This window comes from Microchirus variegatus (genome assembly GCF_963457635.1).
Source record: "Microchirus variegatus genome assembly, chromosome: 11".
NCBI classification, from domain to species: domain Eukaryota; kingdom Metazoa; phylum Chordata; class Actinopteri; order Pleuronectiformes; family Soleidae; genus Microchirus; species Microchirus variegatus.
The window spans coordinates 22,012,879-22,031,911 of record NC_139812.1 but is presented as its reverse complement, the minus strand read 5'-3'; the positions used below and the strand labels follow the sequence as shown (position 1 = coordinate 22,031,911).

Genomic DNA, 19,033 nt, shown 5'->3' with positions numbered 1-19,033 from the left:
GGTTACGCTGGATATTCAAATCTTCCGTGGATTCATCAATGTTTTTATGTCCTTCTCTTTCTCACTTTTAGCCGCCTCTGAGGGGAGAGTCAACGGCGGCGAGGACTTCTTCCAGAAGGTGAGTGTGTGTGCAGTCTGTCTTTTAGACTTCGTGTTTGCTTGTGCAGCCCCGGTGTCTCGGTGTGGGTCGCAGATGTCAGGTGCTCCTCCAGTCGCTCATAATTACAAATCAAAACAAGAAAAACTGACGCGGAATCGCTGCAGGGATCTGATCCTCTTAACACAGCTGACACAACAGCTCTCTTACATAATGTACCGTCACTTATCGAATCATCTCCGCTGTTAAAAAACAACCAAAGAGAGCTGTTAAACCGAGGCCTGATCACTTTGTGGCTGATTTTAATGAATGCTCTACAGCTGAAGGACACTCAGTGAAACACAGATTTGCCTCAATGGTTTTAAAATGGTCTTGAATGGGAATTGTTTTGCTCACATTGTCTCCATTCTTCAGTGATCCTTTCTGCTTTTAAAGGACATAATAGTAGAGTTTAAATTGTTCCTTTTTTATGAATTAAAAGTCTTTCTTCGACAATGTGTAGCTACAAAGGAAGAGTTTTAACCAAACCCTTTATGTAAATATAAGAGAAGACATTTTCAAACGTTCCTCAGGTTTTTATTCTAAACAACATAAACCTTATCTAACTATTATGATTGTCATTAAAATGCCTAGTAAGTCAAATAGGATCAGGTGCTTTCGTCACTTAATACTTATATACTTATATCACAGCACCTGTGCGTCTTCAAAATACTGCAAATTAATTTATTCTAAAATTGTTCTATGTTCGATTAACCATTTGATACCTCAAAATGTCAGTCTGGACTTTTTCCCCCTTATTTTAGCCATAAAAGGGCCAGAAAATAACTAATTAAAAGTGGTTTTGTGCATTTTTCCAGAATAAGTTTCAATATCTGGCAGTTTTCTGCATGTTAAAATCGCGTATTAACAATTTAGAATGAAGAAACACCAGATTGTGTGTCTTAAATGTGAAACTTGAGCAGTATAAACTGGCGCTGACAAAGACACTGATTTGCCGGCTTCCTGCAACAGTGTGAGTGAAATTAGCGCAATAACTACACGTTGGTTTTGTCGTGCATCGTCTTAGCTTTTAAGAAACAGTTGGACGTTTTCCGATAGCACAAACCGTCGCGTAATTACGGTCATGCAAAGCGCGCTTACGCTCTGTGTTTAAAGAGTTAAACGTTGCAGTACCTGCGTAATCATACAGTTGAGTCCTCATCCTGGCATTCGCGTTGAGTCGTTAATAGAATCTTGTGCGGTGAAGCTCTGTCAAGTTCTAACTTCATAACACGGTAAATCTTGAAATGAAATCGCAGTAAATGTTTGACAAAAATTCTAATTGGATATCCTCCCCGAGTCGTTCACCCGCAGAACTTTGGCAGGTGAGAAAGTGAGAAAACTTTTATGTTTTGTCACCAAAGACGGTTCTTTGCGTTTGTGGTTGTTGTCGTCGTGCTGCAGAGTTAATGCTCTGCTCTCTCTGGATAAACATGTCTTTTTTTTTACTGTGCTGTTAATCTATCTGAGAATAATTTACTGTTTTTGCCCAACCCTCGTCTTGACACAGTTTATTTTATTTGTGTAGCAAAAAATTGCCTCATTATTCAGGGAAAGCGTATGTATTATAAAATACCCTCATACACCCCATTTAAATGATTTAAACCCTAACTTCTCCTGCTAAAGTGTGTGTACAAATGAAGTTGTGTTATTGAAATGAACCAAGAGTTCAGCATTAGTCTGATCCCAGTTTCAGCAGCTCATGCAAGTATCTTGTTAATGATGTGGTTCAAGTGTCTCGAGTGGATTCCTTTTGTGTTTAAATGTCAGTTTCCGGAGTACGTTTGAATCCCTCTATAGTACGTTAATGGTCTGTAATGAAAAAAATGACGGACAGTGGTTTGTTTTTTCGCGTTCTTGTCTATTTTCCGTGTTTGGTTTTGGAGGTTAGGAAGCCCAGCGAGTTAAAATGTCAAAAAGAAAGAAGGCAATTAAATTCTCCCTGAAGCAGTTTTCAAAAACCAAAGTCCTGCGAACTTGACGCCTTCGGATTCTGCTGCTCGGAATTGTGTATTCGTCGTCTGCACCTCCTTTTTGTCCGTGAAATATTTGTAATATAAAAGATATCCTGCTTCTGCAAAACTCCACTTCTGCGAGTGATGATTTTTTTAAATCTATGGTTTCATTTTTTTTTTTTTTGTCACAGCTCATTTAAAAAAAGAACCGTGGTTAGCAAAGGTTGAATTTTAAATTAGTGTGCAGCTGTTTGGGTTGGCAGGAAGTTTAAGGCAGCATGAAAAGAGGAGGAGGAGGAGGAGGAGGAGGAGGTGCTAAAATTGTGTTTTTACTGTAAGATTTCCATTTGGACAAACTTGGCTTAATACCCCCCCCCCCCCCCCTCTCTGATAGCGTGATCGCCACACATGCTCAATTAAATCCAGGAAAATAAACACAACGCGACTGTGGGACGGTATTGTGTGTGAGAGAGAATGGATGGAGTGTGTGAAATACCTTGAAGTTGATGAAAATGAAAATTGGACTTCCTGCCTCATGTGCCACACTCAGCAGCTGGACTAATAAAACACACGTGCGGCGTCTCTCTCTCTCTCTCTCTCTCGTACGGTCGTTTCTGTCACTCACTGTTTATATACAGAGCTTCAGGAGTGAGACGACAGCACACGCCTGTATTTACCTTTAGCGAGTGAAAAAGCACTAAAACGGTCGTGTCTTTGTATATTTGCACGTCTTTAATGTCATTTGTAAAAATCACAGTGATCAATCTGCTGTTTTGCTTCCACATCGTCTCTGTCAATTCAACAAGTTCTGACGGGTTGCAGTAGTGCTTTTTTGAAAATCAGTTGGTTTGAGGGTTTTTTTCAACAATTAAAACAAGATCTCCTATTCTTTAATGTGATGTGAATATTTCCTGGATTCTTTGCTCCATATAACGAAGAAATCATCCAAGTTCATTCAAACTAAAAACAGCCACACATGAAATAGAGCAGGACTGATAACTCAATTTTTTCCAGTCCAATCCATTTAATTGAATAAAGCACTTTATTTAACACAATTGCACCAAAGTGCTTCACATTAAGATCCGTAAAAGATAGTTTAAAAAAAAAAAAAGAAGAGTGATAAGACCCCAATAAAATAAGAACTGAGATGTGCAGTGAAGAGGTCTCAGCAGATTATTATTGAATTAAAGTGTAGATTATAACTTTTGGATTGAACTTCAGAAACTTGATGCTATAAAGCTTGAGCTGCATTCAGTCACTAAAATGATCCCACAGGGAATTATGATTTACCTTTAAAGCACAGAGTGATAGTTTTCTTCTTCACCGTGTAGATATTAGTAAACGCAGAACATGACATAAGACTGAGTGGAAGGAGTCGTCTTTCCCATGCAATAAGAAGGTGTATAATTGTTTCCAATGTTTTCTTTTCTTTTCTTTTTTTGCAAACTGAGGCTTTGGGATTTATTGTTCAGTTGCTCTGACATGAGCAGCAAAATCGTGGCCCACCCTCGCACTTTCTCCCCGGTCGATCAGCGTCTGCTCGACTTCCTCTCGGCACAGAGAAACTCAACCGTCTTTGTCCAAACTGAAGCACATGACACACACACACTCACAGGAGAGCTCCACACCTGGGACATTAACCATGTGCGAGTCACTGCAGCTCATGTCCGTCTTTCTTTTCCCCTTTATCGATGCCCCTTTATCACCCTTTCACTCCATTGGTGTGTCATTCTGTTCTCTACAAATCACATGCTGGACTATTAAACCGAAAAAACCGAGTCAGTGGACGATTAATCACACTGATTAACAGTGAAGGTTTGAGACGGCGAACAGTCGGGAGAGACCAGTCAGCCGTCTGCAGAGTAATTGAGCCGCGGGACACCGACGAGTGGAGAGGCTCAGCTGTTTCAGGCGATAACCGTTGCGCCGCAGAAGAGCTCGGAGTGGATTTGAGTGGAGCGATGTCTTTGAAAAACCCTCCTCTAGTCTCTTCATCCCTCGGCCCTGCTTCAGTTTCTCCTTCTCAGAAGTTGCGGTTGTGTGTAGTGTGAAGTGCCGCCAGTGGACTCGCAATCTGACTCACGCCAGGCTTTAACTGACATCGGCACATTCTGGGTTTGCCTGTGCTGACGCTGAGCAAAGAGGGAAAAAATTGGGGCTTTCATGTCGAGCTGCTTTGGTTGACACAAGAAAATGAAAAGAAATGAGATGTTGAAATAAGTCGGGTGTGAGGTGCCGTCGAATCAGAACTCACATTTGTGTCTCATCAAACACAGTACGCTTCCTCTCTTCATCCCTTTTCAATATGACAGAGGTCATTTAGTCTCTTCTATAGTGGAATATTGTGCCTACTCATGTCACAGCAGAGTTTTCTTCATTGAGCAAAATAAATAAACGTAAAAAATAATAGTTGAGGTCAGAGTGGCCTGTTTTAGCCTTGTTGTAGTCGTTAGTTGTATCGGAAAATATGGGTTTTTGCTGATATCTAACAATACATTTTAAAGCCAATATCTGTCAATACTGATAATGTCGTGCATCCCTAATAACTGTGGCCGCTAGTGTGGCTCAATTTTAAATTAGCGGCAAAGCCCTGGTTGCCAGGTAATTGCAGCAACACTTAGTTATCAATGATAATTAATGATAAACATGCTTTATTTACATGTAGGAATATTTAAAAATTGCAAATATTGGAAAATGTGAAATATTAAGATAATAAATATAGGCTAGTATGACAAATATATACAATGTTTACCTAGAACGGCAATTGAAACTGTTTTTGTCTTCACTGACTCACTTAGTGCTGTGAACTGTTGGGTTTCTCTCTATAATATTCTATAATATTGTAAGGTTTCTGTATGTTTTAATTGTAGAGGATTGCTTTTAAGAGTAATATAATAGAAATAGAAATAATGGACTGTAAAAAGCATGAGGATTAAATGTCCAGTGGATTTGTATTAGAGAGAAACCTTGGCTGAAGTCAAATTACTTATTTGTCCAGTGGAACTCTTCCTCTCCACAAATGTTTCTTCTCCTCTGGTTGAGACATTTTTGAGATTGTTCCTGAGGTCCTTTTTTAGTTTCTGTAATCTGACCTAAAGCTGCAGCTCGCTGTGTTTGACTTACGCTGGGATTAAGTGGGATTTTGGTGTGTGGGCACAAGTATTTAATGCATTTCCTTTCATTTCTGATGACACATCATGGTCCTTTAACTGAACACGTGATGTGTCTTTGATTCTTTTGAGACTGTTGTTGGAGTTTGAGTTGCCCTTTTCATTAGCATCCATGTTGGTGTAATGGGGGGCTTCACCTGCACGTTAGCACCGTTATGACTGAGTCTCAGGAGGACGGCTGTCAAATTTGAGCTCTATTTGTTCCCTCATTCAGTCTCTGAGCTCTGCTCACAGTCTTTGCACCAACAGCCCTTGGTGGTGCCCCCCCCCCCCCCGTCCCATACACACACACATTCCAGCTGAATAAACATCTGCACCATGGCAGTGCAGACCAGGAAACACACCGCTGCCATGCTGATTGCTGCTGCTGTGCTATACATCCATACATATATACACCGTCACGTGTCCTGAGCACATGTGATGTCTTTCAGGGCCTAATGTTACTAATACACTGCTTTAATTTCACCCGCAGCACGGCACACCAGCTGCAAACCTCGAGGCACCGATCATCAAGTCCAGGGTCGTGCCGTGAAACTGATCGGAACCATAGTCATTTATGTATTTATTCGTTTTCAGAGTGGGTGTGGGGTGGGGGTGGGGGGGGGGGGGGTGGAATGCGTCGGTAGGTAAGTCGCCTTGTGCAAATATCTTGACCCATTTAAGAGGTATTCCGCTCGCTCTTGTCATAAAAATAAACGCCGCCGTCGTCCGCCCTTTAAAAATGGTGTGTGGTCTGTGAGAAATCAGTCCCATCTGCTGCGACGCTGCCAAGAACAGCAACGCTGGACAGGAAACAGGTCTCCGTCTGAACAAAGCTCTTCACAGGGAAAACTTGATGAGGCACAGGCAACATGGACGTTTGATAATTTTTCGGGAAAAGTGTGATTGGAGTTACTTATGATATGATGTTACTGCGCCTGTTGTCACGCGTGTTTACGTGAGTCAAGTACGTGAAAGCGATACTTGAGCAAACGTACAAGTCTTAAAGTACCTGACATTTAATCTACTTAAGTCATTTTCTCATATAAAATGTACTTAAGTGTTTTATGCCAAAAATCTGCGGCTAATAGCTGAGCGGCTAACAGCCGGTGCCGCTAAAAACAGCTAGCGACAACAAACGGGCATTACGTCACCAACTCGACTTTTATTTTGTAGTATCGGGTTCCGATACAGACGTAATTGACGGATCGGAAATATCGGATCCAACTGCTGAGATGTCCGATCCGATAAGTCTGTGCCTTAATGTTGTCGCCACGAGTGATTCCCTGACCGCTCTGCAAGCTGACTGCAAAAAGTGGAATGGATTTCCTATACGGAGGCGTGTCTCAATGAGGCTCGGAGTAATGATGCGCGATCCGATCAGGATATCCATTGCACAGTTTACAGCCAGCAAGCAGGACCAAGAGTGACCAGGAGTTCACCTGCAGGTCCTTTTTATTTTTGACTTATTTATTTTGTATAACTAAGATGGTTAAGGGAAAGTAGTGGAGTAAAAGTAGTGGAGTAAAAGTAAAAGTTGTCAGAAATGTAAACACGCACAAGTACAGATATTTGAAAATTCTACTTGAGTACAGTAACAAAGTATTTGTACTTTGTTACATTACAACACTGTTACTGGTTTTACACAGCTGTGTTGTGTAAAATGTTCATTTTTGTGACCCTTGTGCCATTTTTTCCCCCCTCCCCTGTAACGACTGAACGATTTGGGGTAAAATGAAGGATTTTCTCCTTATCGCCGAGAACAGCGTGTCCTTTAATGTTGTTTGTGCGACGTCCAGCTGTTGGCGTGAACATGTGACTTCAGTTGACGGAGGAGACGTTTTGTGTTGAGTTACGGGTGTGTGTGTGTGTGTGTGAGGGATTGTCTCCCCCCCCCCCCCCCCCCCCCCCCGCACACAGCCTGATGGTGTGGTGTTATACATTAGTCTCAGCGCCTCAGGCTTGATAAAACCCACAAAATCAGAAACTCGTAGACCGGATTTTTTTTTTTTATGTGACAATATTTCTGGCTAAAGCGAGAACTGTGTTCCACTAAGTCCAATTAAATGTAGAATTCCTCGCAAGAACAGTTGAGCAAAGTCACCTGAAAGGAATTATTGTTCATTTTTTACGCACAGAACGTTTGTGCTTTTGTCGTTCACGTAATGTAAACTGCGGAGAAAAAAAAAAGGTGGAGGACATCACGAGAATGACGGAATGTTTCTGTCATTAGGTAATTATGATTATGAGCAAAAAATATTCAAGGTGAGCCAAGGAAGGAAGGAAGGAAGGAAGGAGAGAAGTCGCAGGAAAACACTCCGACATGAACATGAATATTTTGTTGGCTAAACTGGGATCTGTTTTGAGTTTTGTGTGGAATGCAGAATCTTGTTCCACTAAATACTGAAGAAAAGTGGAATTTTTCTCCCGTGGACAAGATAAATTCTTTCAACTTTGAATATAAACATGTATAAAACAGCAAAAATAAGGCAAAAGAAAAGGTCATAAAAGCATCCGAATCAAAAGGGAATGGAAACAATTTGCAGCGTTTAAATGTCCAATATGACATTTCAAAAGAAAAGAACTCAATTAAAATGTAATTAAAATTAGTAAAGGCTTTCACGTGTAATTATGTCTTAAGAGCTGGATACACTGAGTCAGATGGAGCGATTTCCCCGAGAGACTCGGGGATGGGGGGGGGTTTTGGGGGCCCCCGACGCAAAACTGCTGCTCTCTCTCGTTTTTATAGGATTGTGTGGAAAAACTGTGAGGCTTGAAATGGCTTCCATTCAACCATCATGGACTAAACAGCAAAGCTGTCTCTCTGTTTTACAGGTGTGTGTATGTGTGTGTGTGAGAGACTGTCAGAGTCTGTTTTAAAGGATGCCAAACACACTTCCACAACAGCATATGGAGGAATTTAAGCGCTTCCCCTTTTTGATTTGTTCACCGGTTCCTCTTCATGTACCGGCTGTTGTGTTTTTGGCCAGAAATGAGAGTTGTGGACATAATTTGAAAAATATTGAGTTATTGAATGACCTTTGAATTGCTTTAGCAGTGTTGGTAAAAGAAAAAAAAAAAGCTAATTCCAAGTCCTCCCCAGGAGCACTGATGGCTCTTACATGCGACATTTTCCAATTTGTGTCACTGTATGTGGTTCGTCACTTATTGCAGCGAACCACCAGGGTATTTTAAGTGGTGGTGACTGCTGCTGCTGCTGCTGCTGCTGCTGCTGCTGCTGCTGCTGCTGCTGCTGCTGCTGCTGCTGCGGTAATGGACTGGAGTCGGTCCTCAGGTGTTTTCATCACGTGGGTTTGACAGCTTTCTTATAAATTCATATTTTCTCCACCCGGAAAACACAAGCCCCTGGAAAGTTTGAAAACAAACCAAAGACCACAGGACCTTTTGTGAAAACAAGGTCAGCTCCTCTTTTCTCCAAGCTGTACACTAGCTTTGAAAAGTTTGGGGTCACCTATACAATTTTTGTTGGGTTTTCCATTAAAAGTCACACTTTTATTCATCAAAAGAGTTGCAAAATGAATTGAAAATATAGTCAAGACAGTGACAACTTTAGAAATAATCATCATTGCACGAGGGTTTTCTAATCCACGAGGGTTTTCTAATCCTCCAATAGCCTTCTAACGCGATTAGCAACCACAATGTACCATTAGAACACTGGAAATGGGCCTCTATACACCTATGTACATATTCCATTAAAAACCAGACGTTTGCAGCTAGAATAGTCGTTTACCACATTAACAATGTATAGAGCAGGGGTCTCAAACTGGCGGCCCGGGGGCCACATGCGGCCCCCCAATCGATTACATGTGGCCCCCTACTTAATATCATGTTATAATGAAAACTGGCCCACAACCTCACCGTCTTTTAAACACAGCTGCCAGCGAGGTGATAGACTATAATATAAGTTTGCGAGCAGTGTTTTTAAATTAGTGATAATAAGACATTTGGTCATAATTATCCCATTATTAAATGTATCATACAACATTCACTGGAAGTTGCCAAAATGGCTCCTGGCACAAATTTTAATTACAGTTGTCCACTCTATTATATATGTAATTTAAAATAAATTTCAGTTTTTTTATATGAATACATACATTTTGCATCATAAATAGTATTATTAAGTATATATGTGTGATATCATAATGCAATATTGTGAACAGTTTTTCCCCACTTTCTGTTCTCTCTTCACCACAATAGATGTGCATTGGCCCCCAGGTCATTTGAGTTTGAGACCCCTGCTATAGAGTGCATTTCTGATTCATTTCATGTTATATTCATTGAAAAAAAAAGTGCTTTTCCTTCAAAAATAAGGACATTTACGTGTACAGTAATAGCTAAAGAGGCCTAATCAGTCCTGCTGTCGGCTTCTTCACCAGCACCTTGTTCATGTTCACCTCTCCCTGCACTTTATTTCTTCCCCTCATCATTGCACATGCTCCTGGTTACAGTGACTCCACTTGTCACACGGCGCTCGCATAAATTGCTGTTGTCGTTTTTCACGTGTTCCAAAGCCAAGTTTAGGTTCCTCCATGAGACATTTAAGCATCCTGCTCCTCTTTTCATCACGTAAAGCTTTTCTTTGTTGCTGTTGGCTCCCTATACTTTGTTCTCTGATGTAAAAAAAAAAAAAAAAAAGTGTTTTCTAGTGCTGGATAATCATTGAAGAGTTTCCCACACTTGAAGCGAATCCAAAGCCACATTAATGCTCAGAAAAGTCGACTAATTCCAGCATATAATACTCGCTAAAGCCTCTGCGGTTTATGTCACCGAGGCAAGTATGAAACAATTACAATCAACTCACCGTGTATCGGCAATAATCTGTTGTGTTTCCGCCAACCCACACGCTGCAGACTGACGACAGCACGTGATGTGAGTTCTGAACGTGCTGCTGTGAAACGACAGAATAAGGATTGGCAGAATTGAAAGACTGAGCCTGTGTGTGTGTTTTGTATTTGTTTATTTTTGTGAGCAGAGTATTAGCATGTGTGACAAACTAACGTCAATCCTCCCTCTGTTTCAGATCATGGATGAGACCCAAACGCAGATAGCCTGGCCGTCCAAACTGAAAATTGGAGCCAAGTCCAAAAAAGGTGATTCTTTTTTTCCATTCAATCATATTGTTATATAATTCTTGTATTGGGTTTTTGTCCTGCCTCATTCAAACTTAGATGTAATCTCTGCCTTCATCTCTTTAGCTATAGGGCTGGACACGTTTATATTTGTTAATTGCTGTATCATTTTTAATCAAAAGCAGTATAGCAGAATTTCACTAAATCACTTTGTGGTATAACGAGGGATCAGACGATAGACAATTACGTTTTTTGTGTCTGATACTGATATCATAAACTCAAATATCAACCAATGCCAATATTAGTCATTTTAGACCATTTCTGAACATATGAAGCCGTTTACAACACATTGTGTCGAGTCATTTCAAAGGCATAATTCTCCAACTGTGTCACAAATATTGTTCTCCCAAAAATAAGTAAAAAACAGCCCAAATATGACTCAGCTTTTGCTGACTTTTATTTATTTTGTACGTCACTTCATGTGACATATAGGATGCTTGGATTGTATCAGATCTAAAAATGTTATATTGACCGATACTGAAACAATTACGCTATTAATCGACTAATTTTTGTAATTGAAAGAAGATTTCTGTTTGTTTCAGCTTCTGAAATGTGAATATTTTCTGGTTTATTTTGCTCCACATAACAAAGAAATCATTCAAAGTGAATAATTTTGGTTTTTAGAACATCATTTCCAGGTTTGACCAAACGAAATAATCAGCAGATTAATCAATTAAGAATAGAATCGTTAGTTGCAGCTCTACATTCTTACAGTCATGTGACATATAGGCTGTTTGGTCTGGATCAGATACTTCCATTTTTATACTGACTCCGATCCGGATTCCCATGCCCAGGTCTATAACAAATACAATTGCTTTGAACGTACTATGTAAAAGTGCCTTGAGTTCATTTATAATGCGATTTGACAAAATACAAATTCAATAGATTTGAACGAATCTTTTAAATCAACATTGGCCGATTTAATGATGTTGATCTAATAGTTTTATTAGATTTGTTTATTGCTTGTGTAAGTTTCTACATTGTTCCTCTCAGAAACAGAATACATGCTGCTCAGTCACTACAACTTCATTTCTGCTTGGTCTGAGCCACAGAGAAACTCAGAGAAACTCATTTTCATGTTGTCCCTCAGAGAAGTTTCTCCTAAACAAACCAGAATCAACTGTGGGTCTCTTCAACGTTCACATGTGGACCAATATTCTGTCTTTTATTAGCTGTGATAATGAGTGATATGGAGTGAACTACACATATTAACTGTGGTTGTCGCTGTGTGAATTCCCCAGCACAGAGGTTAATGATTACACGTTTGTTGTTGTTTTTATCCTCAAATATGTTCTCAGGGACAAGGAGAGGCGATGGTTTTCATTATTTACAAGTCGACTGAATGGGTTTTTTATTTTTCAGACGATGGAAGCCAGTCGCTTCATCTGCGCTGAGGAATTTGTGAATTTTTCTGTGGAGGCGTAGGAGCTGGAGTTGCGTGTAGCGAGTCTCACGCATTTCAGTGGCCAAGTTTTACCTCAGCTCTAACCAATCACAAAAAAAAGAAAGAAATGATCACAGTTATTTAAAGCTTTTCCTTGAGGAGGTGAGGTGGGGTTTAGGGGAATAGAGGAAGGGAGAGGGGGTTTGGTGTAGTTGTGCCCACTTTGTTGTCTTCTGGAGAATCGTCCGTGTGTGCGTCTTCCAGCCAGATGTGGAATCCAATGTCATTATGTAACTTCCTCACTCTGCTCTGTACAGAAAAATAGTTGATAGCGCTGCATCGGGGAATCTTAAACATTCAGTTTTTTTTTCCCCTCCTTTCTGGATACTTCATCATCCTGGAAACACATCCACTCACCCCCAAGTATGATTTCATTCATAAAACCTGCCTACGACGCCACCTGGGAATAATGTTCTCTGTGCTAAACAAATTCTGACCCACAAATTTGCTGCCTCTTTATTATAATATTACATAAACTGAACGAGAAGAGCAGAGAGAGGCAGGGAAAGAATGTGGGATAAACACAAAGTTGTCTTATGACACATGTGGAGCTGACCCTTGTGTTTCAGCCATCTGGCCTCACGGGGGAGGGAGTGAGGGCCCGGAGAAAGGGCAGGATGCTCCGATGGAATACGGATACTCTAAGAACTCATGATGAAGACTGACGATGACATGAATACAAATCTATAAAAGTCTCCTGAGTTCTTATCTATGAGCCTAGGCCCCTTTTGTTGATCACCTCTAGATCGGAGCCATGACGTATATAAGGTCAACATGACTGATATGTAGCTTCAGGGGGCCAAGACCCATATATGAGCTTAAAAGTGATCATTTAAATCTTAGCTAACACTTTGGATTAGGGAACACATATTCACCATTAACTAGGTGCTTACTAGCATGCATATAAGTAGCATACTAGCCCTTTATTATTGCTGGGCGCGTTCACGGCGTCGATGCTAGAGACGCGTGTGCCGCCATTGTTCTAAAGTAGTCTCTAAAGTAACGCTAAACTTTAAAAACATTGGTTATTTGTAGCCCTGCTCTTTTAGTTTAATTAACAGACCGCTCCAGTTTGACTGTAGGTGTGCTAAAGGAGCTAACGCAGCTAATTGAGCTAGCTGGTAAACGGTGCCTGGACTAGCTAACTAGCCCTTTATTAGTAAGTTCGACTGTAGGCGCGTTAAAGGAGCTAACACAGCTAATGGAGCTAGCTGGTAAATGGTGCCTGGACTATACTACCCCTTTATTAGTAAATATTAGTGCTGGGCGTGTTAATGGCGGCAATGCTAAAGACGAGCGTGACGTCGTGTTTACGTGACTCCCTATTGTAGTCTCTAAAGTAACGCTAAACCTTAAAAACAGAGGCACACATACGCAATACACAGGTACGCTGGTTATTTGTAGCGCTGCTCTTTTCGTTTAATAAACAGACCGCTCCAGTTCGACTGTAGGCAGGCTAACGGCGCAAACGGAGTGAATTGGTAAACGGTGCCTGGACTCCGGTGCCGCGGTACATAAACATGACGTCACCCAGTCTTTTTCCGGTCAGTCGTCATGGAAACACGTCAAACGTTACAGTGCGATAATGTTTGCGATATCGTGTCAAATGTGCCTTTTTGTTTAATAAACAGATTGCTCCAGTTTGACTGTAGGCGCTCTAAAGAAGCTAGTGCAGCTAATGGAGCTAACTGGTAAACGGTGCCTGGACTCTGGTGCTGGGCATGAAACGCGCCGTGCGTTAACGTGCACTTGTTAACGCGCTAATGTGCCCAGCACTATTAAATATTAAGCGTGTATTAACACCTTATTGAGGAAAAATAGAGGTAGAATAAGTTTATGTAAAATAAGGTGTTTAATATGTGCTTAATGATTACTAATAAAGAGCTAGTATGCTACTTATATGCTAGTAAGCAGCTAGTTAATGGTCTAGTCTTATAAATGTATGCTAAAACATACACAAAGAGCCAGTGAAGGACAGCCAGGATATCTGTTCAGATCAGTCAAAGAAAAGAAAAACAGCATCACCGGGGGGTTTAAAGCTAACAGAGGTCAGCAGGAGAAAAATAAATTCTTTGAAATGGAGATCTACATTCCATTCTTCCCTCATCATGTAATGCAGGATATGACAAAACACAACTGACTCACAATGTCTCAATCGCCTGTCCTTAAAATAGCTGATTACGTAGTTTTTTTTGTGTGTGTGTGTCGGCGTGGGGTAAATAGATTATTCTCAGTTATTGAAACAAAAAAACATGTTTGTTTTCCTGGAATTCCACATTAGCGTGGTCTTTTATGTGCAGCCCAGGAATCTGTTACATTTGGCAGATGCAGGCGGACGAGGGGTGGATGTTTGTGACTCTGACCTCTGCCCAGACGGAGCCACACTCCATCAAAATCACCTGCAGCCAACTATCGCTGCCACCTGCATTAGTGTGATAAGGCCAGTTGTTTTGCCTCTGGGGGGGGAAAAAAGCCATCATTGGTTTGCTCTCAGTGATTTAATCCACTATCGCTCATGATGTGTGAGATGGGTTTTTGTGTTGCAACTGCACAACAAAGCCTGACTGGTCAGTTCCTAGGGCTGCTTTTTAAAACATGTTTTGATCATAAAAGTTTAACGCTTGGCTGGTTTTACACAGTTAATACTTGCTAATACTGGCCAATTGTCTGTTTCAACATTTCTGCAGATGTTGTGAATGAGAAATTCCAAACCAAAAAGGACTTCAATCCCCCCCCCCCCTCATTTGTGCGTTACTTTCAAATGTGTAGTCCCAAGCTGGGGGAAATGCTTCGCCTCTGCCAGTGCAGAACCGGAGGTCAAAAGGTTTTTTTTTTTTGGTCTCTGTCGAGTGAAACTGTGTAAAATGCGTGTGATTGAAAACACCGTTTTACAGCTGCCGCTCTGCTCTTGTTTGTCTTTGACGTTATACTGTGCTTGCGTGTGCCAAAATTAAGACTGAAGGTGTTCATTTTTATTCCACAATCAATCATCAAAAAAAAGAAAAAAAAAAAGGAAAAGAACATACACGGCACACTCGACTTGAAAAATGCGGGGGTGTTCTACATCACGGGCTGCAACGCTCGTCCAGGCTGGCTAATGTTTGCCAGATGTGCTGCACAGGTTAGACTCTGGAAGAGCCATACTCCCTCCAATGGCCGCAGAGGGTGCCACAGGAGGAAGTCCAGAGTTTCTATTGTTAACAGCAAACAGCTGTATGATGGGAAAACCTCCTAAAAACCAATGTTGAGACTTCGACGAGTCTCTGACTGATCTTGCTGCTCTTTTTCCTTCACTTTCTTTTCATGCAGCTCAGCATTTGTTGCCCCCCGTGTCCTTAAGTGTGCGTTAAGGTCGTCTGACTCTCGTTGCATTCATAACAAGATTGGCGCTTGTTTGCTGGTGCTCTGTGCACCTCTTAGTGAAGTGCCCAATGTGGGCTGCTGCTCCTTCTGATTCTGAAGAGCAACAGGATCCTTCGCTCCAGCCAAACCACATTATTATTATTATTGCCGCTCTCTATAGAAGTCTGCTGCTATTTTACAGCTTCATAGAAAGCTTGTTAGTGTGTGAGAGTTATGCTTGAGTCTCGATCATAGAAGACCATGTATGAAAAATGGATGTCGTCTTCTGTTTTCCTGCCTGAAACCAACCCAGAAACGTGAATTTTAATAGTCTTTAACAGGCAATTGCACTGGTTCCACTATTACATCAGTGATGGTTTTCTTAAGCTTTACTCTTCTTCAGTAGAACACAATGTTGATTTGGTAAATAATAGGGAAATGGATGATAACATTTATTTGGTTAAACCAAAGACAGTAGTGTTAGGAGTTAGCTAAAATAGCAAACCATAGACAGTGGTGTTCGGAATAATATTAACTAGCAAACCAAAAACAGTATTGTTAGGAGTTAGCTAACTAGCAAACCAAAGACAGTAGTGTTAGGAGTTAGCTAACAGCAAACCAAAGACAGTAGTGTTAGGCGTTATCTAACTAGCAAACCATAGACAGTGGTGTTAGGAATACTATTAACTAGCAAACCAGAGACAGTAGTGTTAGGAGTTAGCTAACTAGCAAACCAAAGACAGTGGTGTTAGGAGTTAGCTAACTAGCAAACCAAAGACAGTGGTGTTAGGCGTTATACTAACTAGCAAACCAAAGACAGTAGTGTTAGGAATAATATTAACTAGCAAACCAGAGACAGTAGTGTTAGGAGTTGGCTAACTAGCAAACCAAAGACAGTAGTTATACTAACAAAAGTTAAACTACTTAAGCAGTACTCTTCTTCAGTCGAACACAATGTCGATTTGGTAAATAATAGGAAAATAGATAAATAAAGTACATATGAGGGGACACTACTGTGATGGACAGCTGGTATCGTCCACGAGGCAAATCTCGAGGTTTTAAAACAGAAGTTGTGTGACAACAGGACCGGTTACCACTTGATCTTGAGTCTGCAAAATGATTTAAAAATAAGCCCAGAATCTATTTGCACGTGTGCAGATTTCCTCGCCGTCACAAAAATGCTCCTGGACATCGTTCTAGACTAATTTCTGCACTGTTGAGGAGTTTTTTTTTCATGGGAAGGCTTTGGAGGAAAAATCTAAACATGCTGAACAGTGCAGTTCTCTCCAAGGTCCCAGTGACTTTGTAATAACAAATCTGATTCACTGCATCCCTGTTTGATGGCTGTACTGTAAATGTGAGTGTGTTGTGGGGGGAGGGGTGTATTCCTGGAACGGGGCTTACTGAACGCCCAGTACAATTAACATGGTGGCGCTGGACCGTGAGTATAGCGTCGTATAGGGTAGCGTGAGGTTGTTGCCAGATGTTGACAAAAAAAACCCAACAAGCGTTAGCTTTGAATGGTGAAGGTATGCAATCTGAGGCACAGTTTTCTTAAGCTGTTACATCTGTAATTGCTCGTCTTTCTGTGCCTACACGCCGTGTATTTACACAGACAATTAGGATGTAGCAGCAGTGTCTGCCGTCTATCTTGTCATTTCTTGAAATTGCAGAGACGATGTTGGTTTTTGTGCAAACGTCCTAGTGCAACCGAGTCTGAAAAAAGAAGCTTAAAAAAGCACTTTGTCGCACATTTTTCCGAATCACGGAATGAGGTTCAGGAGAATGTGGTGATGAGCGTCAAATGACTGTCTTTGTCCTCTGTGGATTATCATCAGCTTTTTTTCAGTGTCCCTGCGGGCTCTGTTGACTCGCTTCCACAGATCTGCACCCCGCCACCGCCGCCACCACCACCCTTCCCTCCCCCCCCGTGCCGTGCGGTTACTCGCAGACTCAAATGAGACACGGCAGATATCAAAGCAGCAATTACTGTTGCCGAGCTTTCTCTCTCCGACTCCGCTCTCGTTTGTTGACTGCTGTGTCATGTTTGGTTAAATGGGTTTAACTTGTGTCCCGCTTTCACATTCTAACCTGTCATTTATCAGCGATGACTCACTTACTCGTTCAGGCTCACACACACTGAGTAGTAACTGTTGATGCAATAATAATAATGTTGAATACCCCCCCCCCCCCTACACCTGGCATTAGAATAAGTTCTCTGTGATCAGATAGCGCTTCAGCACATGCATTTACACCTGGTGTTAATATGCGTCTCCGGTGTCCACATCAAGATCCGATTGCTACCTGATTGTCGTCTTCCCCCTCTTCTTCGACAAAGATTACCAGTAGTCATTTCAACAACAAAAATAATGTTAGCCACACGTGAAGTCGCACTGTTGTATGGAATCCTCTTTGCTTTTCGAAACCGGCAAAAGCAGAAGAGACTCGAGACCTGCCTACAGACTCGACAGCCTAGAAGTGCAATAGAATGTTCAGCTTGGCCATAGATCCATTTTTGATGTTGCTTTGCTGTGAAAATGGAGGACACAGTTAGCTTCACTGTCCTCTGATTGGACGATCGTGATACCAAAGCCTCTGAAAAGCAATGTGAGGAAGTATTTTGGGTTCTGTTTGGACAAAATAACACATCTTTACCTGTGTGACGCTGATGGATGTAGCATCACAGACATGTAGCGCGCACAAGTCAGTCTTGTTTTGAATAATATTGTATATGTAGGTTTGTGTGAATGTCCAAATGGAAAAAATTATAAAAATGCACATTTTCTCTACAGCAACAGCATCCTCTACTACCTCGGTTATTTATAGAATTATAAGCATCACTTAAAACATCATATTCTCGTTTCATATCTCTGTCCACCGAGTATTTGGGGTTAAAGATGTTGCGACATGCAACCGTCTTAGGAGAAGATAAATGTAAATTTTAAGTGATATCTATACATAGTATATTGCACATGTTGATATTGTGATGACAGTAAATGTTTGATAAATCATTAAATCAAGGTAAGCATATGCTCTGTATCTCCTGGATTTAATGTTTCCCTCTTCCTTTTCATTCCCCACAGATCCACACATCAAAGTATGCGGGAAGAGGGAGAACGTGAGGGAAGCCAAAGACAGAATTATGTCTGTCCTTGACACAAAGGTACAGTATCCGTCTTTATAACATCTTCATTTTTTAACGTTTCGCCCGTGCGATCTCGTCTCCACGTGACAGATTGTGCACAGCGGCGCGGTGGCAACTACTTCTTTTTATTTGTGGAATTGCAGTGTGCACATGCAGAGGCTTCGTTGCCATAGTAACACAAGCACTCTCTTACCTGGGTGTTGCACAGTAGCACCCCCTGGGGGCAGGCAATCATATATGCACGTTTGAATTGAAGAGCCACACATAAAAACAGCACAATTGGCTCAGTTTATTGTATTTTACTTTGTCACGAAGAGGCCGTTCTATTCTGGCAGCAGAGTTATGTGATCATTTGAGTCTTTTCTGTAATGTGCTCGATACTTTATTGCTCATTTCGCTCCTCTTTCTAAACGACTCCAGCCTGCGAAAGTGCTCTAAAGAGGGGGGTTGGAAATTGTACGTTTTGGATCTTGTGGCTGTTGAGATGAAGTGAAGAGGACAGATGCTGAGCAGGACGTTTGGAAGCGCACCAGCATTTACAGTCAGCGGAGCTTGACACAAACAAGAGATCCCAGTTTGTCTTGGTGCTGGTTGTTTGTTTGGCGACCATGTCATAAAAATAAACCAAAATTGTTTTGAACTCGAATGATGTTTCTGTACACGGGTTTTACAAGCTGTGGTCACGCTGGATACGCACGGCCTCAGTCACACA

At 41.3% G+C, this 19,033-nt stretch overlaps 1 protein-coding gene across 2 annotated transcripts in view; it reads left to right on the top strand.

The window, feature by feature from the left end:
• The window catches only part of bicc1a (BicC family RNA binding protein 1a), a gene marked incomplete at both ends in the record, with an annotated part of 77,793 nt that overhangs the window by 22,324 nt on the left and 36,436 nt on the right, over positions 1-19,033 (top strand). For both annotated transcript variants that reach the window (XM_083897910.1, XM_083897909.1), the window contains 3 exons: positions 72-118; positions 10,282-10,351; positions 18,260-18,339. In XM_083897910.1, the coding sequence (XP_083754036.1) occupies positions 72-118; positions 10,282-10,351; positions 18,260-18,339 (197 nt within the window). The remainder of the gene's footprint in view (positions 1-71; positions 119-10,281; positions 10,352-18,259; positions 18,340-19,033) is intronic.